The sequence below is a fragment of the Scomber japonicus genome, chromosome 10 (genome assembly GCF_027409825.1).
Source record: "Scomber japonicus isolate fScoJap1 chromosome 10, fScoJap1.pri, whole genome shotgun sequence".
Lineage (NCBI taxonomy): Eukaryota > Metazoa > Chordata > Actinopteri > Scombriformes > Scombridae > Scomber > Scomber japonicus.
In genome coordinates this window covers 22,895,769-22,920,744 of record NC_070587.1, presented here as the reverse complement: position 1 = coordinate 22,920,744, position 24,976 = coordinate 22,895,769, and the positions used below count along the sequence as shown (strand labels likewise).

The window sequence follows — 24,976 nt, the reverse complement described above, 5'->3', positions numbered from 1 at the left end:
GATGTAACCACACAAAGCATTCTATTGTGTGACTGCAATGTACTGTATATATAGTCTCTTATCTGTACACTGATAATACAGTTTGACCAGGGTCATGTATTACTGTAACTCTTCCAACAACAACTCTGGACACATTTCATGATATTAACAAAATACACGCATTCTTCCAAACTCTTTGGATGTTACTTGATCAACATTGTTGATATTTCATGGAACACTTAAGTCAAACTGATTTTATAGTCATTAATATCATAAATCTACAATTATTCATTCCAGTTCTTTAGATATGAATTGACTACAAGTTATTGATATGCCTTTGGGTTCCACAGTACATCCCTGTCTTCATATCATCATGAAGCTTAACAGTGACATGTTTGCCCAAATACTGTACACGAATATAACTAAACTACAGATGATTCATCTCAGTTCCATGGAGATGAGTCATCTGATTGATTTGACAATGATATTGTCCATTCGTGCTAGAGCCGAAACAATTCCAGCCTTCTTTGCTCTAATGTCCACAGTCATCACAGAGTTTACTCACCTTGTAGTGGTCAAACATGGCAATGATGAATGCTGCGTGTAACTATGATATGCTTTGTACATTACCATATTACCACTGGGTTTACTGACCCTGCCACAATCCAATCTGCTGAAACATCTCAAAGCCTACGGATTTTGTTGAATGTTGAGCACGTAATGACACTTTGACATGTGTTTTTAACTCTAAGACTCTGCTGAAATTGTGACTAACCTAAACATAACAAGGAACACCTGGCTACTAAACCAAATATCAGAGGGTCAGAATGATGACGTTAAAATCCACACAGATTCTGGTGGGGCCATATTAGGGTCTTATCATATGATCGGTACCATGTGAACCTTTTGAAACCCCATCACCCAGATTTGCCGGTTGCTATGGAAACTAAATGCAAAACCCAAACATGGGACTGACAAATACTGAAATGGTGTTAACTTCTGAGAAATACCATCCCCACCCGGCTGAACTGTAAATTATATTCGGTGAGTCAATTAACCATTCAAATTCCATCATGGGTACGATGTCATGTCTACTGTCGGGTCAGTTGCTTAATCCTGTCCCACGAGAAAAATCATTAACGCAAAAGATTCCTGTAAAAGACTGTAAGATAGCAGTCAGTCATAACCAAAGCCATGACTATTAACTTCCTGGTAAACAGAGAGTCATTACCTCACTTGGATGGCAAACACTCAAACATCTGCTGTGATAATGTGGGTGTCAGGACAAACCTAGGAATAAACACAGATGGATGGAGGAACGATGTTGGGTTGACGCAAAATCTTTCCCTTTCTCACATGTACGCACACTCAGACACACTCCAACCACCAGTGCCCTCCAACCCATGTCCTCCTGCAGACAGAATGAGCCACTGTAACCACTATCTGTCTATTGTCCTCTACAAGGAATGTGCCAGGGTGCACATAACACAAATTAAGTGTCTGTCCGCAGCGGGGATGTAAAGCCTTAGTGGTCATCGGTTGTCTACCCATTACTACCATTCCTTCATTCCATCTCACTCAGACTATAATAGAAAATTGGAGACATGGGTAAGAGGTATAAACACCAGTAGCTTTCATCACTAGTTGCAACAACAGGCCTTGAAGAGGTTGTGGCAGGTCTTAGATGGTTACCCCAGAATTTCACCTAAAGCAAGATTTACATGAAAATCTACTTTTTGAAACCTAAAAATGATCCAAAATCAATTTCCTAAATTGAATGTTTTGAAATAGCCTGACGGGTGTTATTTGGGCATGTATGAAGAAGAAGGGATATGGAACAGAGGTTTGTCTTGTCTGGTGAAATTACTTTGTGACCAGGGAGCTCGCTAGCCACCTAACAAATGAGAAACAGGTTTAAACGCAGACATCATAACAAAAGGATATGAATTACTTTGTCCTCTAGAAAGACTGTCTATGAGAGAGAAAGAGTGAGAGGTAGACAAAGTTGAATTGCAGGGAGAGGGAAAAAAGAGCATAAATGAGCTTAAGAGAGAACAGAGAGACACAACAGCATCCTTGCCAGGGCAGTGAGGGCTAACCCATGTAACATGAGGGAATTATGGTGGCTTTAACAGCTGTCTGCAATGCTTCTCTCCTCCTTGGCTCTCTCCTTCTGACAAAAGAAGCAAGGCAGTGCAACATCAAAGCCCAGATTTGCAAGTCTAAGAAGCGGTTTTAGAGCTGGAAGAAGGTACAGAGAGACGGCATTGTGTGGGTCGGTGGTTGACAGAAGAGACGTTAAGAGGTTTATGCTTGACTAACATTGTTCCATAGTTCTCCCTCTGGTTTCTACCAAGGCATCTTAGACATCCAGGGCCTCAAGGGTTCCAGGAGACGCAGACGCGGCAAGTGTTTGCACCAAATGAAGGGATTTGACAAAAGGAGTACTGTCTGAAAGGAGAGAGGTTGGAAACCGCATGGTGGGGCGATGAAGGAGTCAGTGGTCGAGGACCCTTGGAAGGACAGAGACCCTGACGCAGTCTAACAACAAAAAAAAAAAAGACAAAAGTTTGCCCTGGGCTTCTGTAGAGTTACAACAGAGGGAAGCTATTGTAACATGCTGTATACATACAATATACTGCACACACGCAGAGAAAATATATGCACACATACCTTCACCCAGAGCATGTTCATTAAAATATCTATCCAGCAATCCATCAATTCTTTCTACCCCTTTTCCTATTTAAGGCCATATGGCAGTGTAGTGGAGCCCAACTCATACATATATTATTTCAGACAAACACACATACTGTACATGTATGTGAACAAAAAGCATTATGTCCTTGATCACAGGCTGACTGAGAAGAGTAGACCTCTGTTACCCCTACCATAACCACAACTACAGTGCCTTGAAACTACCAGTGACTGTGGGCTTAGTGCAGTCTAACTGAGACAACAAGAATGCAATTGATGTCTGGACTGGTTTGACATCGTAATGCACAGTGCAATGTAGCACTTCACTACAGAGAGGACTGTTTCACTACAATGAAACCACAAGCTCTCTCGCTAAAGAACAAATGCAGCACAGGTTAATTCTATACAGCTAACCCTAACCACACAATGGTAGATTGTGTAATAAAACTGAAGCCCGAAAAAATGTAGAAAACATATCACATATCACCACTTTTAAACATATACAAATGGTAGGATTTTAATGTTTATGATGCAAAGAACATTTTAATTTTAGTTTTTAAATTCTTTCTTCTGAAATGCTTTCATTGAGGATATACAGTGCAGTCCAGGTCAAAAACCCTTTCTGCACATTTCTGACCTATAGTTCCTTCTGTGGCCATCAGGTCAAATTCCAACACAACGCTAAGGTGCTGTCTGTGGTGCTGAAGCCAGGGCAGCATCAATTGGACCACTCACTCATTCTTCATCTGCACCTCCACAACTTCTGATTCAGGTGAGAATCAAGTAGCAGGTAGTTTAGACGATATGAAGCAGACAGAGAGGGTGGGACCAACAGCTGCACCCGGCACTGGAGAGCTGCTCATTGAGGTGGAAGCTGGTCTGGTGCTTGTCTCATTCACTCTCTAGTACTTTCTTTAAACCTCTCTGTGTTTGGGGGGCCTTCCATTAATTTAATCATACTGATGTTTAGATGTCATTACATACAAACAGAAAATCAATATTAGCCACATGCATTCTATCGCTGTCTTTCACACAACTTTACTAGCCTACCAAAGAGCTCATGAATATTTGTCCCATGTGTTGCCTTTTCAATGGTTTGTAAAACATGGTGGAAACACAAAGCAGAACCAAACCATGCTTCTTAAAAAGTTCAGAATCAGGAAAGCTGTAGGTTATGGGTCGTTAAATTCCTGTAGTGGAAAAAACCCAACTGTGGTCTGAACTCACAGCCAACCTCTCAACCTGGGTAATTTGATTTGTGTGGCGACTATATAATGCTGTGTGTTTTCTATTTCAGGACTGAGAGTGTAGTACAGTACAAGTCAAGTAATCCTGCATTTTTTTAGCTACTTATCCTGTTAGATTATAGATAGTGAGACAGTCTATTATTTTTGTTTGAGATAAGCTTTTCCTTGACAGATGCATTTAAGAGGCCTTTTTGATTCTTTGTTTTCACAGTGTTTAAAACTTCTAAAAAGCAATTTCATGGTCCTCTGGCCTTGGTATATGTTTGTCTCTGAGTATTAACCACTATTGTTTATTAAAAAGCATTTTGGGGCTGTTAAAAAAATTGCACATTGGACTTATTCTTTTGTCACATGTTCACTCGTTACTTAAGTATCTTTAATGATTTGTTTTGTATGTTCTATCCTCAAAATAAAAAGCCAAGTGTGTGTATTACATATTCATAACACTGTAAGGTTTAATCTGGCAGCCTTTGCTATAATTTCAACAACTAACCCTAACCTACGACACAAACACAAAGTAATGTTTTCACAAGGTTGTCAAAAGAAAAGATAGCAGCGACATAAAAACAAAAGACATGAGCCACAGTGAGAGACCACATTCTGTAACTTGACATCATGGGTTGGTGAACTTGTTAAGATTGGGATCTCTATTGAGTAAATCTGCTGTCACAATGTGGAAGAGGGTCATTAAAACATACCAAAACTTTTGTCATGTGGAGACCAACCAGAAACAGTTTTGCGGCCCTAGCAGCGTTGCAACCCATGGTTTAAGACAGTTTGTTGTAGTTTCAAGGCCAGGGATTTGGTGGAGAGGATAAAAACATATTTTTTAAACTGCTAACACATTGACATGTTTAAAAAGATTTACATAGAAAAACAAATATGAGATTCTAGCAGCTCCGCTCTCATCAGTGTGATAATTAAATTAATCTTCTCATGTCGGAGGGAGAGCTTCCTCTGGGACAAACTACACAGGGAGTGGAATTACTCAAGTATATACACACACAAAAAGACCGATAGCTCATCGGATATACACCATGGAATCATAATAAAATCTCATAGCATGTCAGTAAGAGCCAGAAAACAAACTCTTCTGAATACTGACCTGACTTTGGAGGGATGAGCAGGATTTAGCTCTACAGAGATAAAAAAGAACAAATGGGATGGTGAAGGTGGATACTGCCTGACCTTACTTCTTCTTTCTCATGAAAGTCTTGGCTGTGGGAGCTGTGGCAGGGAGCTGGGGAATGTAGTACATTGTTTTTAAAAGGTTGGATGGAGACCAAATGTTGGGTTGCAGAAAGATGAGAATAGGTCCCAAGAATATTCAGGAGACATTGATTTGCAACATTATGTTGTTGAAACTCCAGGAGACATATCCTATTAATCTCTAATCAAGTCAGCTCCGAATAACTGGTTGAAATTGTTTCATCCCTCCAGTGACATTTACTAAGAATACACATGAAATGAAAAAAGCAAGTGTATATTTCTGAGAAACAAAAGCTTTAGCCTTAGGAGATCATTAATATTTATGTTATTAGTCTTGTTAGGTGACAGACAACAAGACCCAGACTCTGCAACCATGCTAGCAGCTCTGTGAGGCTGCACTGGTGCTTTGAGCTACATGTTAATGACAATTGCTTACATGCTGATGCTAAGCAGGTGTAATGTTCACCATGTTTGCCATCTTAGTTTAGTGTGTTAACATTTAATAATTAGCCTTACAAAGTAGAGGCAAGGCTTATGGGAGTTATTATTTTTGCAGCTATTTGGTCATAAATGTAAGTATTGGATAAATTCACTTTTTGATTTGATGATGGTTATTACAATTATCCCTAAGTGGGATATAAGTATCTGTACCAAACTTCATGGCAATTAGCCCAATAGTTGTTGAGACATTTTACAGGAAACCATGAATCCGTAGCTCATGGTGGGGAAAGTCTGAGGATCACCACAGTCATTAGCATGCACTGTTTGAGAATGATGAATATACACAATTTTCTGCTAATCCATCTGGTAGATGTTAAGATATTTCACAGGATATGTTATAAATCATGGGATTCATACCGGGGGCATCCCTTATGTCATTAAAATCCATCCAATAGTTGTTGAGATATTCCAGTCTGACCGTTGTCTTACTCCGACACTCATACACATGCTTGCAGCTATTCAAATCATATTCTATAATCATTAAGCAGTCTACGTAACTTTGGTTTGACATAAGTTTGCCTTCACTTCTTTATTTTTCTCTATACTGCATTTATTATTATTCTTGCATTATTTGAGCTGTGCTGACTAAGTTGGCTAAGTCCTTCCTTACTCACCGTTGATTCACATTCCTGATCGAGTGAAACCGGGATCAAGAATGTGAATCTTGCATAACTGAATGACTGTAACCTTGCCTAAGGGTGACTGTTCTGTTTGTATGAGATTATCCTGACCAGGAAGCCACGATCATGATGATCCCCTCTGTCTGGGGATTGACTTAGCTCGGACCCACTGACTCACTCACAATTTGTATCTCATTGCCATAGCAACAAAATGTTAAAACAATGAGTACACGATGCATCTTCAAATATTTTAGTCATTTTGCCAATTTCTTAAAAAAAAAAAAAAATTAAACAAAGGCTTTGCATCAATGATCACTATGGTGATATTTTGTTTTTTTCTATTATTCTACATAGAGGGTTGCTTGAGGATACATGCCTGGACAAGATAAAGAGTGTGACAGTCCAGGAGAAATGACTGTGCTGTTAACACTGATGAGTTATTGTTACTGACTCAGGAGGAGTGAATTTCACTCAATGTGAATGTGAGCTTGACATAAACCATCTTCAAAATGTATTATTAAGGATGTGGCTAGTATTTAACTTGTTCTTAATTATGCCATTTTCTCTTTCAAACAGCATTCTTTTTAAATGTTTTTATTATTATTATTTTATATTCCTGTAAGTACAGGTCGGTTTAAAAAAAAAAAAAAATCAGACTTCCTCCTGGACCCAACCAAGCTCTGAGGATAAACAACAGGAAAGTGTAGGTTTTCTCCAGGGATCCGACTGGACAGCAGTCCCTTTCATCACCTTCTCTCTCTCCTTCTCTCTGATCAGTCAGTGAGTGGGTTAACCTGAGTGGAGCTAATATCTCCCAAAGGATCAGCCTAATCTACAACAGTTAAAGCCACAATCTGAGATGAACAGCACAACTACACCACTTCACTTGAGGGCAGTGTTTCTTAAACAATGGGTCAGGACAGTGAAATATGAATCCCACTTTGACTACTTAAACAACTGATTTCATTGGTTTCATGATCATTTTAAGGAACTAAATATACTCATTTTGAATAATGCGTTGTAAAAATTAAACCCTGCTGTAGGCTGAAAATGAGATCCTGTATCAGGTGCCTGTGTTAAGGAAGCAACATGGCGCACACACACACACACATTCGCCAAGCTCCTCACACACACATATAGCACGAGCACATAGCGTACACTGATGCAAAAACTCTCCTCTGCTTTTACACACACACACACACACACACACACACACACACACACACACACACACACACACACACACACACACACACACACACACACACACACACACACACACACACACACACACACACACACACACACACACACACACACACACACACACACACACACACACACAGAATACCTCCCTGTCATGCCTGCTTCCAACAACACGGCCAATCCAACCACAAACTAATAGTCCTGGGCTGATATCTCCAACACGGTTACCCCTGGGAGCCACACACATGCACACCAACACATCCAGAAAGAGAAAAGGGAGAGCTCTACTGTATGAGCCTGTTGCTGGAGTAAATTACTATTTATTCAAATTCTGAATATTCCTTGTAGGCACTTAAAAAGTCCTTCCCAAATCCAGGGGGCTTTTTTACGCCCCTCTCTCTGCTAACCGCACTAACCACAGGGATTTCCATCAGCCAGGCTGTATCCTGTACCGAGCAGCCAGATATTTCAACCATCTACACCACACCACACGCCAGAGTCCTGAAAAACAGTCGGGTGGGGACAGTAAGTGTGTGTTTGTGTGTGTGAGAGATAGATATAAACTGTTCGTAATTTATGAAGAATGTTTTCATTACAGAGTTTTTAATGAATGTTTCAATCTATCTCTTTATCAGTCTATCTTCTGTATATATACTTCCTTTTTATATTTATACACAACAAAATAAGAAAATATATAAAAATGGGGAACACTGTGTGTCCATACAGCCTTCTTCACCTTGGCTGGTAAATGCTGGGGTGTGAAGGTATGCTGAGCTTGAAAGAGAGAAACTAGACTGAGAGCCTTGACATACTCCAGGCCTCAGGAAACATTTTATCATAGTGTGTGTGTGTGTGTGTGTGTGGGTATGAATTTGATCAAGGGTTAGACGACAGTGGGCTCTATGGACGTGACTGCCTCAATCGACCCTTTTAATGCATCTTATGGTTATGACTGACAGCAGAAGCGGGAGGGAGGGAGGGCGGAAATAGTGGGAGAGAGACGGAGAGAAACAGAGGAGCAGTGAGAGGGAGTGCGACCTGAGTCGAGGTTCACGTTTCGTTACGAAAACACTCCGCCTGAGTGTTCCTTCTGAGAGAAGTGACAGATATTCTGAGGTATGTCAACATCATGGGAAGTGTACTCTGGTTAGACCTCTCAGGATCACACACACACATTAAAACACTCTTCTTTCACACACAGGAGATTGTGAGATTTCAAATACACCTCGCTGTTTTAGTCCAAGCTGAAACAACAGCATGCCTGTTCATTTAGGAAACTACTTACTCTCTCTGCCTAACTATTGGGTGGCAGTAGAAGTGGTAGGGATTTAAATTATCACACTAAAGCACTATTGGCAAATCTGCTCATTTGTATGTGCTTAATGGGGCGCCTGTGTATCATGAAAAGAGAGAAACGAGGGAGGTGGGAGGGACAGAAAAGATAGAGAGCAGACACATTTTTGGCCGTCCTGCCACTGTGGAGATCTCCGAGCCAATCTTTGAGTGTTAAGAGCATGGCTCATCCTTTGCTCTTGCTTCCCTTTTCCATGTCCTCCTGTTTCTCTCAAGCAGGCCTGTACATTATCCCCCTTGACAACTCCTTGCTACCCTCCTTTTGGATTTCTCATATTTCCCCCGTCCACGCTGCCGTCATTTCTCCTTCTTCACTCCTTGATTTTTTCAAGATGATCTCATGTCCAGTGAGCTCTCCGGGGAGTCGGAGAGAGAAAGGGGGACAGATTACTTTACAACAGCAAATTATAAAGCACTGGTTTGTGTGTGTGTGTGTGCATGGGGGACAGGTCAGCTGGGACACACACATCATACCAGAGCCATGAGGACAGGCTGATGGCCGGTCTTTTCAACAGGCCCCAGGCCTCCCAGACAAATCAAGATTGGCCACAAACAGGCCACACTGTACCTTAGTATGTGTTGGATTAAATGTGGGACAAGGTTTGAGGCGGAGATAGACCGACCCTGGATAGAGTGTGCTAATGTGGGGTTTGAGGCTGAAAGGACCGGGAGGGTAAATATAAGAGACAGCTAGGAGATTGGGCAGAATCAAGCCAGTGCTACTGACTGAGCAATGTGACTGAGGATGAAATGTGTGTAAAGTAAAAGTTACTAGAAAACACAAAGAGAGCTGGATAAAAAAAAAACGAAAGAAGGAAAAGCTAGATTGGCCAAAGAACAAACCAGACCAGATGCGGAGCAATTCTTCAGTGCTACACTGAGGCCATGATCCCAAATGAGAGGACAGCACTTACTGAGGTGTGACAGAGATCAAGAGGACACAGTTTTCTTCCAGCCAGAGTCCAAGACAGAACAGGAGAGGCAGTCGGAGGCCAGCGGCACGACAAGCTAGACAAGAGCTAATGAGTTCAGCCAACAAGGCCCTAAACACCAGAACACAGGGCTGTACAAGGGGGACAGAGCAAAGGGACAAGGGCAGCTCTGTGAGGCTATTAGCTATTGTTGTAGGAGGGCAGCGAGATCCCAAAAGCCAGAGACTCTCCAGGTCTACTGATGTCATCAAGCTGATGGAGGTGAGGCATCAGGAATAAACAGAGAACTGATCAAACTGACATCAAGTAAATATTTTACAGCTATGTTTTCTAAACTATGGCTTTAGGGTGTGTGTCCTAGAAACGGGTTTTGGCTAGTGTCTGGTGGGTCCCTACAGTGCATGGCAAGAACACAGAAGGACACAGAATACTATGCATAGTGTTAGCATATCCCCAGTTCTGTGTGAGCTAATTGCGCAGTGGACTCCAAGCTGAAAAGTACTTACTGGTGTACTTGGAGAGGTTACAGCATTAGGGAATAGGGAGGGGATGAGGGCATATGATTATTATTATGAACGGAGCCCCTTCATAATAATAATAATCTGGACAAATTCAAACGCAGTACAAACAGCCAGCACTGTTTGGAGGCACGGTGATGACCTGCTGTTTAACATGCTTATTTAAGAAAATTGGAAGTTTGTGATTTGGGGAAGAGAGGGATGAGTGGAGTTGAGAAGGTGAAAGAGAAGGGAGGAGATAAAGGAAGAGGGGTTTGAATATGAGGACGTGATTGGCTGGCAGGAGATGATGGGTTTGTAAGAAGTATACGATACAATAATATATAATAATGCCTGAAGATTTGAGGTTGGCAGTATAAGTGACAAATTGGCACCAGGTCAGGGGTCAAGGGGAAAGGTCTTGGGGTTAAAGTAGAGAGCAAGCTCACAGATAGATAGAGGAAAGGTTGCCATGGAGACAGGGAGCTCTGGGAAATGATGGCTAGTGATGATCAGAGTTGTTTTAGACACTCTAAAGCATCATGGGACTGAAGCAAAACAGCACAATCACTTAAGACTCCGTCTGGAAACCGATTTGCAAGAGCTACAAAAACACACTTGCAGGACCAAGTAACTATTAAAGAAATACTACCCTTTCTCTTATCAGTGTCATTATTTTTTTAACCCCGGGACGTAATTAGGTGTGTGCACTACAATTTACTGAGGCGGACACATTGGCAGGCATTTTATCATCAAGCTCAATAAGTTAGCTGTGTGTTTTTGGCAAAGTTGCACTGTTTCTTATTTATCTAGTTTCACAAATCGTGTTCATCTTAAGAACACATATTTCATATACCACAAACACATGATGGAATAACACATGACAGAACCATCCTGGAATCACATTCCTCATCTATGATGACATTTGGCCCGTTCGGACAATCTTCCTTCCAAAACATCCCTGAAAATACAGAGGTCATTTTGACTTACTGCTAAAATGAGATGTGGTATTCGCTGCGCCGATACGCCAGATTGGCACTTTCCAAGTGTGTGTGTGTGTGTGTGTGTGTGTGTGTGCATGCCTGTAAGCAAGAATGAGGTAAGAACACAGATTAACCATGGCCGATGATTAATACAACTTGACTTACTGACTTACTGCGAGCAATTATGGCCATGTCTTTTCTCAAGCTTGACTTTCTCACACTCGACGTGGAACACATAGTGGTCCTGAAACATGTGTGCATCAAATACACACACATATGCCTCAGATTGCCAGCCCACCCTCCGCTCAACCTCAAAACCACAAAGGGTTAAATATAATCAATCTTCTTTAACAATGCTGTCAGGGCACTGTCTGAGAGCGCTGACAGAAACACACTGATAGTGGCTGCATGCTGATGACGGTGTGTCTGGTGTGTGTGTGTGTATGTGTGTATGCCTCTGTTAGTTTGTGTGCAGTATTTATATGCTTCAGTCACAAGCATCCAGGTACACACTTGTATGCTCCAGTATGTGTGTTTGTGCCTAAGGTCATATAGTTGCAATCTGTGAATTGGATTTCTATGCATGTACAGCTTGCACCAATACTCTTACTATGTAATAACTCTACTTTATATATGTAGATATGTGTCTTTGCATGTATTCCATGTTAATATATTGTATATATATGGGTGTGCTAAAGTTGTGTGTGTGTGTGTGTGTGTGTGTGTATGAGTATGCATGTGTGTGTGTATCTACTCAAAACTCCAACCAAAACCACATGGCTAAGGGCCATTTCCCAGTCTCAGGGCTATGTATGTATATCTGTGTGTGTGTGTGTGTGTGTGTGTGTGTGTGTGTGTGTGTTCTACCTGAGGGGACTTGTGGGATCTCCAGCTGTACTGGTGGCTGTGGACGCTGGCCAGCAGCACGTTCTCATCGGTGTCCACCTGGCCGAAGCGCAGAGTCTCGTGGGTGTCGTTGCAGATCACGTAGTGGCTGTAAACCAGCTCCTCGGCCTCCAGGTTCCCATTCTGAGAGAAAACAGAGAGGTGAGGGTTGGATGTAGGATGGGTGGATGACGAGAAGGAGTAAGAAGAGGAGTGACAGAAGAGAAATAGCTTGTAAAAAGAGTAAGGGAGTAAATTCCCTACAGGTGTTTATGTTTATTATGTGTGCATAGTGTGTAGTATATGCGTGTAAGCGAATGTACAAGTGTCAAAAATGTATCAATGTCATAAATGAAGATATTGGTGGGGCAGCAGTTAGCCAGAAGGAGATCGCGGTTAGGGATCTCATTGGTGGGAGCAGCACAACCTCAACGGGCGAGTAAATCATATCACAGTCTGACAGCTATCCAGGCTGGAGCAGCTGGGACGGGGCTTTGGAGTCCCATCTACCTCTCGGCTCCACAAAAATCCTGCAGGAGGCCTCGCTCTCCTTTTGCAAACCCTCAACTTCTTCACATCTTCCTTCATGCCGCCAAATGTCAGTTGTTGCTGTGATACACAGGCTTGGAGATGTCAACTGTGTGGCAACTCTGTTTGTGTGTGCATGGTTTTTCCTAACATTTTCTCAATGCTTGGAACAAAACGTTCCACTAAGTAGGCATTCCTGTTGGTAAGAGTCATCAATATATTGCGGTTTGCTAGGAGAAAACAATATGGTGGAGCCTGGCCCACCTACAGCAATGGGTCAATGAGCGAGCCTCACAGAAAGCTCAAATCATGCGAGCCGTACAGGGATGCTGTCCACTCATACGTCACCTTGCATGCAAGAGAGGAGAGAGCTCGCTGGCCTGCAATTGAAAACACTGGTTTAAAAGAGTGAAGGGATTGTGTCAGGTCTCTTGCATACAGGAATTCAAGTACACAATTTCAAAACAACGCTGTGTGCATGTGAGTCAGATAGCAGGTCCGTGGATGCAAGTGTATGCGTTAAGTTTTATTTGAGCTCCTTCCAAAGGCTCTTAGGTCCTGATGGGATCTCTCCTGCACACCCCTCCCTGACTCTTGACGCACATGACTGTGGCTCAGACAGCTTCTTAATAACTGCTCAACTATCCCAACAAAGAGGCAAAAGAGGGACCCCAGCCCCATGTATACTTTTAAATGGCAGGAGGGGGGCTGATGGTTGATGGTTAAAAGAGGCTGGCAGTAAAAGCTCGGAGTTTGACTGCCAAGCACGTTCAGGGTCCTGGGGTTGTTGATGCTATTGAAAACGGATGGGAAAGTTTACACCATTAAAAAAAGCGCTTGGTGATAGATGTGTGAGAGAGAGACGTAAGAGAGAGCAAAATATAGATGGGACAGCTGCGACAGTGGGTTCAAATCCATTTCCAGTTTTATAGTGGAACACTATCTGTGCTCCCTTTTTTTCGAATCTGACACTGCGATTTACAAACTTCCTGCTGCCATCTTAAGATGCCATCGCTAAGCCCGCTCTTTGATGGTATCGTCTTTCCACTCCGATTCATGAGGCAACATGATACGCACATCACAAAAGCTTCCTCCAGTAATCATAATCACTCTCTGTCTATCCAGGGACTTTAAATGGACAAATATTAAGACAAAGATATTTAAACAGTCAACACATCTTCCTTGTTAAAGAGCAAAGGATGACAGCTTCTTCTTCAGTCACAGTCCCACCAGGAATCATAGTATCCATTTCCCTAATCCACCCCGATACTATTACTTTAGTTTTCACAGACTCTAGGTCAGATCTGTGCGGCAGATTGGCACATGTATAAATGACAAGGTACAGTAAAATGTCTGGAATACAGATTGTAAATAATGACACCCGCTCAAAGAGAAATATACATGAAACATGACACCATGGAGGCAATAGCGAAACCTGTAAAATGAACATAATGAAACAATAATCAGAGCTAAAATCACCAATATATTCTTCTATAGATGATCCTAGCCCACACATCTGTTACAACCAGAAACATGATCACTTTCTTTCCGGTTGCAAAAGAAAGCAGAGAGTCATTCAAACATGGGAAGAATGAAGGGAGAAAAAAATAACAGGAGGAACATTCCTGTTGTCTCAATTGCACATACAACAGCCTGTGACCATTCTGTGAGAAAGCACAGTGTGTAAATACTACTGGGCTTTTGTGTGGCTTTCCACCAAAGCCACTTCCCCCCGGGTTAGGGGCTTGGGGGGAAGCAAAGATTGAAAGTGGGGCTGGGGATCGACATTTGAAAATGGAGGCATGAGGCCTGAGGTTAAAGTGGTAGGGGGCTGAGGCTGGGGCTATATGGGGCTATCGAGTGCAAGGATATGAACCAAAAAAAAAAAAAAAAAAATTTCTTTTTTTTTTAATCTATGGAGTCCCAAAATACACTGTCGTTGTACCTTAATCTTAATTTATAGCTTAATTTGACCCACATTTTGTGTCATCTTTCTGGCTTTAGAATTAGTAAGGACATGATTGAAGGGCAGAGCTAAAGGAAAGTAAGCTGGCTGCTTGGTCGACATACAGTATCAGAATAGACAGAAATTGCATTCATGTCAATATTAATAAGAAACCATTTAGATTCTGTGTTTGCGACTGCCAAGAAGGCCTTGCTGATGTTACCCTGGATACAAGAGGAGTCCATGCTACTATGACAACAACAGTATATTATTACTCATTATGTTCTATGAGTGTAAATTACAACCATATACTAAGAGGTGCCTTTTTTTATTTCTATTTATTGCTATGCATCTGGAAGTGCTCCAGCTGTTCTGGTTGCGGTGGCGTGGTATGACCATGCCTGGTTTGTGAGGTTTCGATTGTGTGGTAGTTGAGGAATCTTTTCCACGGTTCAATGCTGACCCTGCGGGCCACATCACAACAGGCCTGCCTGCCAGCCTTGACACCAGGAAACATGAAAATCACTGAAACGATTACACACGTTAGGATACATCCTTCTGTTGCGGAAGGACAGAGCCTGTTAACATTTCCAACTGCTTCTGATTACGCTTTCAATTAGGATCAAGTTTTTCTATGCATGGACAATGTGTGCCTGGAATGTAAGCCTCTATTAGATCAAAGATAAGTTTCAACTTCAATGGTTAGGCCTTTACACCCATCCCTATCATGCACCACAACACCACCAGACAACTTGTCAAGTTGTCTGGTGGTGTTGTGGGACTGACTTGTGCTTAATCGTACCCATACAAGGTTTTCTCACTACGTAGAGAACTGACTTTCAGTGAAAACCCCAAAAAAGGAAACAATACTCCATGATTCAAGTGTTCACAACTTCCTCTGAGGTGGAGCAAATATTTCAAATTTTGTTTGATTTTGTAAAAGTTCAGCCTTTTGTACTTGACCTCTCTCTATCCTTCGCTCCAGTACTACTGTACCCACATGCAGCACATTTGCCTTATAATTATGGTGTGTTTTTCCCTTGTGTTCAGCAAAGTGGTAAAGGCTGGATGTAGTTAAAAGGTTCAGTACAAGTTACAAGGCTGCTGCTGTTTAGACCAATCAAGACAATACAGCACGCTAAATTATTTCATGAATCTAGCCCCGATGAACATGTTAATGCAGCCTTTAGGGTTTCTGTTTGATTGTCTTCAAAGCCATTACATTACTGAGCAGTTTGTAAAAATGGAGAGTGGTATTCTGTTTCTGTGTTACATGCCTTGTATGTGTGTGTTTGTGTGAATAAAGATTGTGTGCCTCTATTTTGGGTTCAGACCACTGGGCCAAGTTGGCAATCAAACAGCCAAACATATCACCCAATCAGTATCAGAAAAACGTTGCCTGAGAGCAAATGTCCAACTAATCGTGCTTGGCATGTTGGGTAAGGCCCACCATGGATACCATCATGTCCAAAACACTCTAGTAAAGCTGCAATATGACCTTTCATTACAACACCACCAACGCTCTAAAGTCTTATTTATGGCTGAATTAACCAGCAGAAATAGGGAAAATTCACTAGCTTGCGCTAAATGATGCAATGATGAAGCCAAGGGTCAAATATGACCCATCATCCAACACGGTCAGTTAGAGCTTTTGATGAGACAATGATGCCACTGAGTGAAAACAAAGGTATTAAACCACCAGCCAGAACAATCATTTATAGTAGATTTTCTATACAGCTTGTTTAATTTTATTTTCCACAGGTAAAAGAGCACAGCTGTTCCTAGAAAAACACGGACTATTATTTCTCTCACCTGGCAGTGAGAGTCTGTAATGCATGTAAAACCATGAGAGTACCTCACGTCTCCAGAGGCCAGTATATGAGTCAGCACAGCCACAGCTGAGCCGAGCACAGCCATGATAGGGCATACAAAGCCAGAAAGGCCGGTGTGTGTGTGCAATAGACAAGTGGGTGGAGGACTTGGGCCAGATGAAGGCTTGGCAGGTGTCATCACTCAAGTTTTACCGTGTTTTCATGGGCATCACTTCACACACAAATATCCTGGCTACTAGAGGCAGTGCTGAGAGCTGAGAACTGAGAGATGACGAGGACCATAGCGCTAGAAGCCCAAGAACGGACACATTGTAGCCTCTTAGTCAGAGTTTACAGCAAACTGAAAAGGCAGTTCCATCTTGCAAATTTTATTACTGCTGGCATGGAACCAAAACTACTCTCGTGAAACTCTACTTTGTTGTGAGTTTGTTTAGCTGATACTCCATCTGGGACAAAAGACTGTCTTTCAGCATATTCTGTAAAAATACATACATTTTTTTAGGGATTTCCTCTACAGATTTACTAGACCCTTGCTCCTTTTATAATAGATGTATGCTGGTGCCAGCGATCAAACAATAGGGCGAATCCCCCGATGCCTTAAACGTCTGAATGCATCCCACTGTTGAAATGTACAAGTACAATGTACAATTGAAAAATTCCTCAAACACACTGCAATTCAAATGAACATTACTACTGAATGTTCTGGTCACTTAAAAGGCACTTCAAGATACACAGAGGTTGCCTTTGTACATTTTCTTGTGAGAAATAAACTATTTTGCTTCAAAAAATAGCTATAAGTGAGGAAATTAAAAATAGAGGGAAGGGAAACTTCAGCCTTCAGGCCCACTAACAGTCCCCTAGCTACTTGCCACAAAGCTCACAATACCATAGCAGTGATGAACTGTATGTTAGACAATGTGTGTGTGTGATGTTTGTATGTTAAGCCACATAGTGTACATTTTATTGTATTATTTGAGTGTTTTGCTGTCTCTATTACCTGTTGCCAGCTCTGCAGGGCAGTGTCCAGGGTATGGATGGCATATTGGCTGATATTGAGGAACACTGGATCCACAAACACATTCGCATCCAACGTGGTGTTCTGGGGGCAGCAGGTGGCTGTAGCCTGACCCTGAAATGCACAAGACATGAAAAGCTCTATGAACTTATAGACATTTCCCAATCACTACATTTTCTCACAAGAAGAGCTGCCTGACTCATTATTTAGGGAGAAATAAAAGCAATATGAATAGCTGAGCTGCACCTGTAGTAGACAGGGCTGGAGAAGCTGAAGGTGTGTAAGGTTTCGATACTCCAGCAGCTTGCAGTCCAGCTGGGTGGAAAAGCTGAACTCCTGACTGTGACGTGGTCCATTGCTCCACTGGCGCAAGAAGACCCGCGGCTCCCGAGCACCAATGACCACGAACTCCTGCTCCTGAGGTAACTTCCTGTCTGGTAGGAAGGGGCGAAGTCGTCGAGATGGAACTGGAAGAATGTATATGTGTTTAAAGGCTGGACTGTTAAGTGGAATCTGATCTAAATATCACATCATTTTGGGAATTTTATCCTGATAATCAAAAACCTCATATTTTAGAATACATATGAATGACCTTCTTGTCATCCAAGACAATGTGTATGAGTAAGGTAAAGTCAAATTCATTTATATAGTGTCTCAAACCCAATGCGGTGAATCCACAGTGTTTGTGGCTATGGGAGTTACACAAGAGGTCAGAGGTTATATGCCAGTGAGTAGAAATGTGGTTTGAGTTGTCTTAAAGTCATACATGGACCACATACAAGACTACTGTAGACTGTATTATAGATTATTATTAATGCTTTTTAGAATGTAGACAATTATTGCCATAGTTTCTAGATACATTTCACTGTGGACATTAAAAGCTGTTAATGATGCTGAATGTAATGTATTTAATGAAGACATAAGACATTTCCCACCACTAAAATATAAACACAATTTTACAAGTCCTCCTTATAAACCTTTAACTATTCAGACTTGGAAGGCAGTTTCTCTGGCTGCATCAGCTCCCTGTGTGTGATGTAGTGTGACTGTGTATTCTGAGTCCTACCTGTGCCCAGCTGTTCCAGATGGTGGCAGAGGTGAACTTCCATCTGTGCCAGCTGCAGGGACACGCCCAGAGAAGGGACGAACCAGGGTGCAAAGCAGGAGTCCACACGGGTGCAGGCTGCCAATGCCATAGGAGATACCAGCTGTTCACAGGGCAGCTGGGAGCCACAATCACTATCTGAACTGGAGGGGAAGAGAAGATCCAGCACACAACATTAACAGATGGCTGAAAAAAATAAAGAAACTAGAAATGCCGCTTATTGGTTGCCTCTGACAACCAGTCAAGTTGCAGTTTACATATATGTCCGTCCATAGTTGTATAACATTTACAGTGAAGACTTTGAAGGCGCTTAATAAAAGGTATTAGGTGTAATTTCCTTGTACCTGTATGTGTTCACCTGCTTGGGAAATAAAGTTGATTCAGATATAACACAAAGTTTTATCCACGACAGTAGATGATGCTTCAGATATGCATGATACAAATTCTAAACACAGATGCACACACATCTTCAACCAGGAAGCATAGAAGATCTATACAATCACCACAAATCAGTTCATCTTAGAGTACAAGTGGAGATTTGTGCCAAATTTGAAGACATTTTCTCCAGGCATTCTTCAGATAACATGTTCACGAAAATAGGATGGACGGATGTACAGACAACCTGAAAACATAATACTTCCAGCCAGGGCTGTCACTGGTGCAGAGACGTGAAAATACAATCTAAAGGCATCCTGTGACACTGGTAAAATGAAACATTTTGTCATATGGAAACAATAATGGAGTAATATATGACTGTGATTCAACATTTGACAGCAAACTAGCAAACAGTTATTGCTTTTCTATCAAACCTTGTTTTATAATATCAAAGATATAGACCCAGCTGTGGAATAATAGCCACAAAAATTTGACTGGCTAATTAAAATAGTCTGATTCCTATTTGTAGCTGAATGCTTTTTTCTCTTGCCCAGTGAGTTACAAATGTGCAACATCCTCGTCAGAAGTCTACAATGAAACAAACACTACAATTAATCAGAAAAAAGGAATGGAATGAGACAACAATGTGGAGAGGGCCTCCTGGCTGTCCGAGGCTTTGACTTTAGGCGCACTATTACTGCCGCAGTTTCCAGGAGAACCTCTCCATGGACATTAATTGCATGTCATGGTTGATGATGCTGAATGGAAGGTAATTGAAGTGAATGACCATTTGCTCTGTAATTTGCTGCTACCATGATCCACCATAAAAAACTCCAGCAGGAAACGCTCAAGACCTGAAAAACGCTGGTGCAGCAGAGAGCTCCTTAAAAAGATAAGCATCATATGTTGACAATTTTCATTACTTCCAGTTGGCAGGGCAGCCAAGTTATTTTTCTGGTGGAAACTAAAGTAAGGCAGATGAAACGACTGAGTAGGGAAAGGGGAATCAATTTTGATCAAAAAAGACAAATAATTTAAACATAAAGGAAATGTAGTGTTTGGAGTATGATTGTAATGAAACACAGATGTATATTTTGCTTTACACTGTATCTGGTACTGTAGACTTTTTTCTCTGTTTCTTCTCTTACATGTTTTCTTATTCCTCCCTTTCTGCTCCTCTGGAGCTCTCTAAGCCACACAGAATGTGGGCTTGGCAATTCTCTTCCACTTAAAGTTCCCTAAATCCCTGGAGGAAGTAAAAATGGGGGGGAGAAAAAAAAAACTAAATTAAAATGAGGAAGGAATGAGAAAAAGACAAAGAAAAAAAAAAGGGTGCGACACAGAAGTCGCTGGGTGACATATTAGGGAGATGAGGAGAGGAAGCAGTGGTACCAAGAAGAGGGGAGTGAAAGTGTACTATATGAGGTGTTACAGTGCTCGACATACCCAGTCCAACCCATCCCTTCTCAACCTGATTCAACCCAGCCCAATGAGGGCCAGGCCTAGGAACGTATGAGCCAACCCAAAGGGGGCTTTTACTTCTCTTGCTTCCCGTGAGCTTCCCCTCGATTAGATACACTCAAGGTAAGCAGGATGGAATCCGGATGGGCCCTGACAGGCACTTGGTGTGCTGGGAAATCTCATTAGGCCGATCTGAACGCCTTCCAAGCCCGCTCCCTGCTCCTGCACACCAGATGTGGGGCGAGGGACACATTGCTAACTCTTTGTGCTTGGCGGCCTGGGTGCACTCTCTCTCTCTCTCTGCTTTCCCTCACGCTGGACGGTACAAGTACTATGGATCCACACACAAACATACACTCTCCAACACAAGCTAAAGTGTACTGACATGCACACAACACATACTTTCAAGCACACAAGATAAAATATAGAAGTTTTTTTAATTTGTTTTTTACCTCTGCTCATCTCCTCCCTCTCCATTATTATTGAGTACAATTCTCCACAGGTCTGAGGCCACCAGCTCCTTCTGCTGGTCAGTGAGGCTGAGGCTGGGCAGCTGCAGCTGGCAGGCGCTGCTCTCTGACAGGCTGAACTCCCGATATGGAACAAAGGCCTGCTGGAGCTCGTCCCAGTACTCCAGGCTGCATGGTACCTGGAAAGAAAGACAAAGTAAACAACTTACATATGTAACCTCCAAGTAGGTATTTTATTTAGGTTTTTATACACCCTCTCTACTCCTCTTAAGGCCAGCAGCATCACATACTGTAGTAATTGGTGTTCTTCAGCTCAGGTTGGAGCCAACCTTAATGGCAAGCAACTACCCCGCTGATGAAGATTAACATCCTAAAACACAACATCACGAGCACTATAAATATTGTTTCATATTTCTTTCACATATCAGAATATTTTTGGGGCAATCAGTGGCTTCACTAGAAAGCCAGTAAACAAGGATGCAACAAAGGACCAAAAGCAGAGCCCAAACCGGGGATGTCCCCTCCTTCAGGCCACGGGAACACCCCTACTTATGCAATCATTTCAACTAAAGACTACAGTGCATAAAAAGTTAAAGCATGCTAAAGATTTAAAGTCAAAGTCACCATGGTACAAACCTCTGCTCATTAGTCAATAATAACTACATTCCAAAGACAGTGCGTAACCGATGTGCTTCTTTGCATTCATTTGGGTTGCCTTATGGGGTTACACTAAGCCCTGCAGCGACTGAAACTCATGTGCTACTGAAAAACTAACTAAAAAACAACATTGGTTGTTGTTGCTGATGAATACATCTGAAAACAAAGCAACACGCCAGAAGACTTAAATTACACTGTTTTCAACCAGTTGATCCCACAGATATTTCTTTCTTAAGCTGGTGGCTTCGCTCCATCAGATGACAACATTCTACTGAGTGTTTTTATATCCCCCACTTAGTCCGCTCTGCTCTTCAGATGGACATTAGTCCACGTCTTACTATTGTATCCATCGGTTGTTCATCACTTTAACTTGAGGCTTCGGTCCAAACAAACAGGCTATTGTAACCCCCCTGGTGTAAGCCTGATTACTCATCAACAGTAGGATTACTGTAAAGCTTTGTTATTGCACAACAGATTCTAACAGATACTACCTCAGTCCCGTGGATCCCCCAGTGACACATAAAGTATTAAGCAACTGCAGTGGTCTGCTAATCATCAAGTGTTTGATACTTACTGACCCTTTCTAGAAATGGGGAATCCCTGCCTGAGAGGACGAATCAGCAAGTGATTTTTACGGCGTCTGTACTACAACCTTGAATTTTACTCACTTCAGACAAACTGATCCTTAATTTCTCGTCTAGTCGGAAAAACCTACAACACTTTAGCCGCGGACCACCAACACGGCAAAGACGACAACTCATCTCCATAACAACATCGCATGACCACAGCATAACTAAACACCAGGCAAGTGTGCGCTACAAGACAGCCATTAGCATTGAAGTCCTGGAGCTGTTTCTCACACTGAATAACAATCAGGTTATGTGAGAGTTCTCACATTATGTGATGACTGGTAGGGCTCCATTTGTTCCTCTCACATTGTGCCAAAATTAGCATAAATGTGTCTGGTGCTCCTGTGTGAACTAAACCAGGTTCTCAGGTTCCCTCGACCACCTGCACAACTGGGCTACTGATGGATCAGAAGTGGCAGGGAGCTCTCAGCAGTATACCTGAAAGATGCCAGGCTGTGAGGCATGAGTGTGTGTGTGCATTCATACTGTCTGTGTGCACGTGTAGTTTATTGGGGTTAGCGAGTGCATTTGTTTGTGTGAATGCAATTGTTTAATGGAGATAAGGTGACCCAGAACAATGATCAAACTCATGGAACTGTCAAAGTGTGTTTCTACATTTATATATGTGTGTGGGGCTGTACTGTTGGAGAGGAATGGATGAGGTAACCGTAGCTTACATCATGTATGAAATGCCACACAGGTTTTCCTGGAATCAACTTCTCGTAATTGCACCTGACAGACTTGTGCACCCGCAACCCCAACGCTGAGCCACCGGAGCGGAAACTCACTGAATCTCCACAGAGAATTCCCAGAACTGCATTACTAAAACACAGAGGGTGTTTTTTTTCTTCCCCACCTGTGATACTTTATACACATGACAGCATACTGAAATGAATATGTAAGGTACATACTTGATACAGCGGACTACATTTTCACGGTTAAATTTGCATCATGTTCCCTTTGACACGTGGCAATGGCCTTAGAGGAGAAGGGAGATGAAATTGATAAGTCAAAAAAAAAAAAAAAAAAAAATGTGGAAAAAGAAAAAAAAGTATTTTTTTGGCTGTGCTCAGTTGGACCTCTGGCACTGACATGTGGGAGGACAAGGCACCTGTGTATATGTCAGATGGATTATGTATATGTGTTCAAGAGGAGGACTATGTGTAAGTGTACGTATGAAAGACAATATGCGTGTATACATATGTATATACACAGGTGTGCATATGTATGTGAGTGCATGATACAGTCTGGGCAGCGTCAGTTTCCGCTGCCTGATTGTGTGTGTACCTTATCTGATAAACAACATGTAACCCTGAATAGCTGACATTCCCTTGGCTGGATCGGTCCAATCTGTGTTTTTTCCTGAAGCACGAGACAAAGTCGGCCTGGCAGCAAGACTTCAAGGTAAAATATCAGCCGATGGGTTATCTTAATTTTTGAGTTAAGGTTCCATTTTGGAGGTCGATCAAATGCCTGGAGAGCTATGTCGAGGACTTTTTAAGTAGTTTAAATATTCAAAACTATTTACAAATATATATTTACATCCAGGACTGTTGGCAGTGTTGTATATACACAGATCTGATTTCCATCCCCTGTCACCCATCTCTGATTCTGCCAAACCGCAAACTACTATTATGCTGAGAGTTACTTTTTTCCTTTTTTTTTGGACTGATTGACCAATCACGTTGTTTTTTTTCCTCTCAAAAGGTTAACTAAAGGCACGGCGAACTAAAACAAACACACAACACACAGGAACGATTTCAATTTCCATGATCGACCCAGGTGTGATCACTGCTCGAGTTCAAATATGTCTCTGCAACTGAAGACTCCCCCGGCTCTCTCTGAGGCCGCGGCTGCCGACATCCACAGCCTTGTCTGCCATTACTTTTATTAACAATATCAACACTGCTATTAGGTCTTCTGTTATTTCACTGATGCCTATATGTCTAAAAATTCCACTGCTTGCTACCTCTTATCAGCCAGCAGACAAATTGAATTGACATCGGCTTGAGCAAATGTTTACTCAGGAGATGTAATGAAAATTGTTCTGAAAATGACTCCCGCTATGCTGTCTCAGGTGGGCTAATATATGTTAACATTAATCAGTGTGGAAAATCAGGAATAAGCCCATGCTGAGAACTTCGCGCCCAAAACCTCTTCTTTTTTTTGTTTTTCCTCCGTAATGCCAAACTCTTAAAGGGGACTGGAGTTTTGGTGGATGAGGTGTAAAAAGTCCAGATCAAATTAACCACATGGACAGTCTTTTATTTTTATAGTGCATTAGCTGTGACTAATGCAGGTCTACTTGAGCGCTGTCCCACTAAAATAATAGTTATCTTGGCTAAAATACGCTCTAGCTCTTTCTGGTTCAATGTGTCGCTCTGAAGTGAACTACTCCACTGACACTGATTCAGACAAAAGAGTGCATATTTTAACTAATTGCAGAATGAGTGTGTTTCAATAAAAAAAAAAAAAGCTGATTGTGGACCTGTGTTTTCTCATAATAACAACAATAACAGAAACAACAGCTGCAGCGGCGGTTATGGCTAAAGGTTTGCTGGTTCATCTCAGGCCACAGAGTTTTAATATCGGTCGCAGAGAAGCAGAGCCATGATGGCAGCACTGAGGCCTGCTGGGACATAAAAGGCTATCCCACAGTGCCATGCACGAAAGCAACAGCAGGGGAGCAGATGGTGTGATGTTTGTCTTTGAAAAAAAAAAAAAAAAAAAAAAAAAAGTGGGCAACTGCCTCAAACAGCGTGCAGATGATCACATTCATAGATTTGTAAGGCATGGGAAAAAAGGCAAATGTGTTAGGTTTATTTGACTGTACGCTGAGGCTGACCTCGAGTT

At 42.0% G+C, this 24,976-nt stretch overlaps 1 protein-coding gene across 3 annotated transcripts in view; it reads right to left on the bottom strand.

Moving 5' to 3' along the window:
• LOC128367021 (intermembrane lipid transfer protein VPS13B-like) overlaps positions 1 to 24,976 on the bottom strand; it is a 326,938-nt gene that overhangs the window by 34,943 nt on the left and 267,019 nt on the right. For 2 of the 3 annotated variants that reach the window (XM_053327805.1, XM_053327806.1), the window contains exons 42-46: positions 20,820 to 21,016; positions 18,493 to 18,674; positions 17,673 to 17,893; positions 17,409 to 17,540; positions 12,089 to 12,250 (exon numbers count right to left, since the gene is read on the bottom strand). In XM_053327805.1, the coding sequence (XP_053183780.1) occupies positions 12,089 to 12,250; positions 17,409 to 17,540; positions 17,673 to 17,893; positions 18,493 to 18,674; positions 20,820 to 21,016 (894 nt within the window). Of the gene's footprint in view, positions 1 to 7,871; positions 7,958 to 12,088; positions 12,251 to 17,408; positions 17,541 to 17,672; positions 17,894 to 18,492; positions 18,675 to 20,819; positions 21,017 to 24,976 lie in introns of those variants that run through there. The other variant, XM_053327807.1, reaches the window with a different exon arrangement.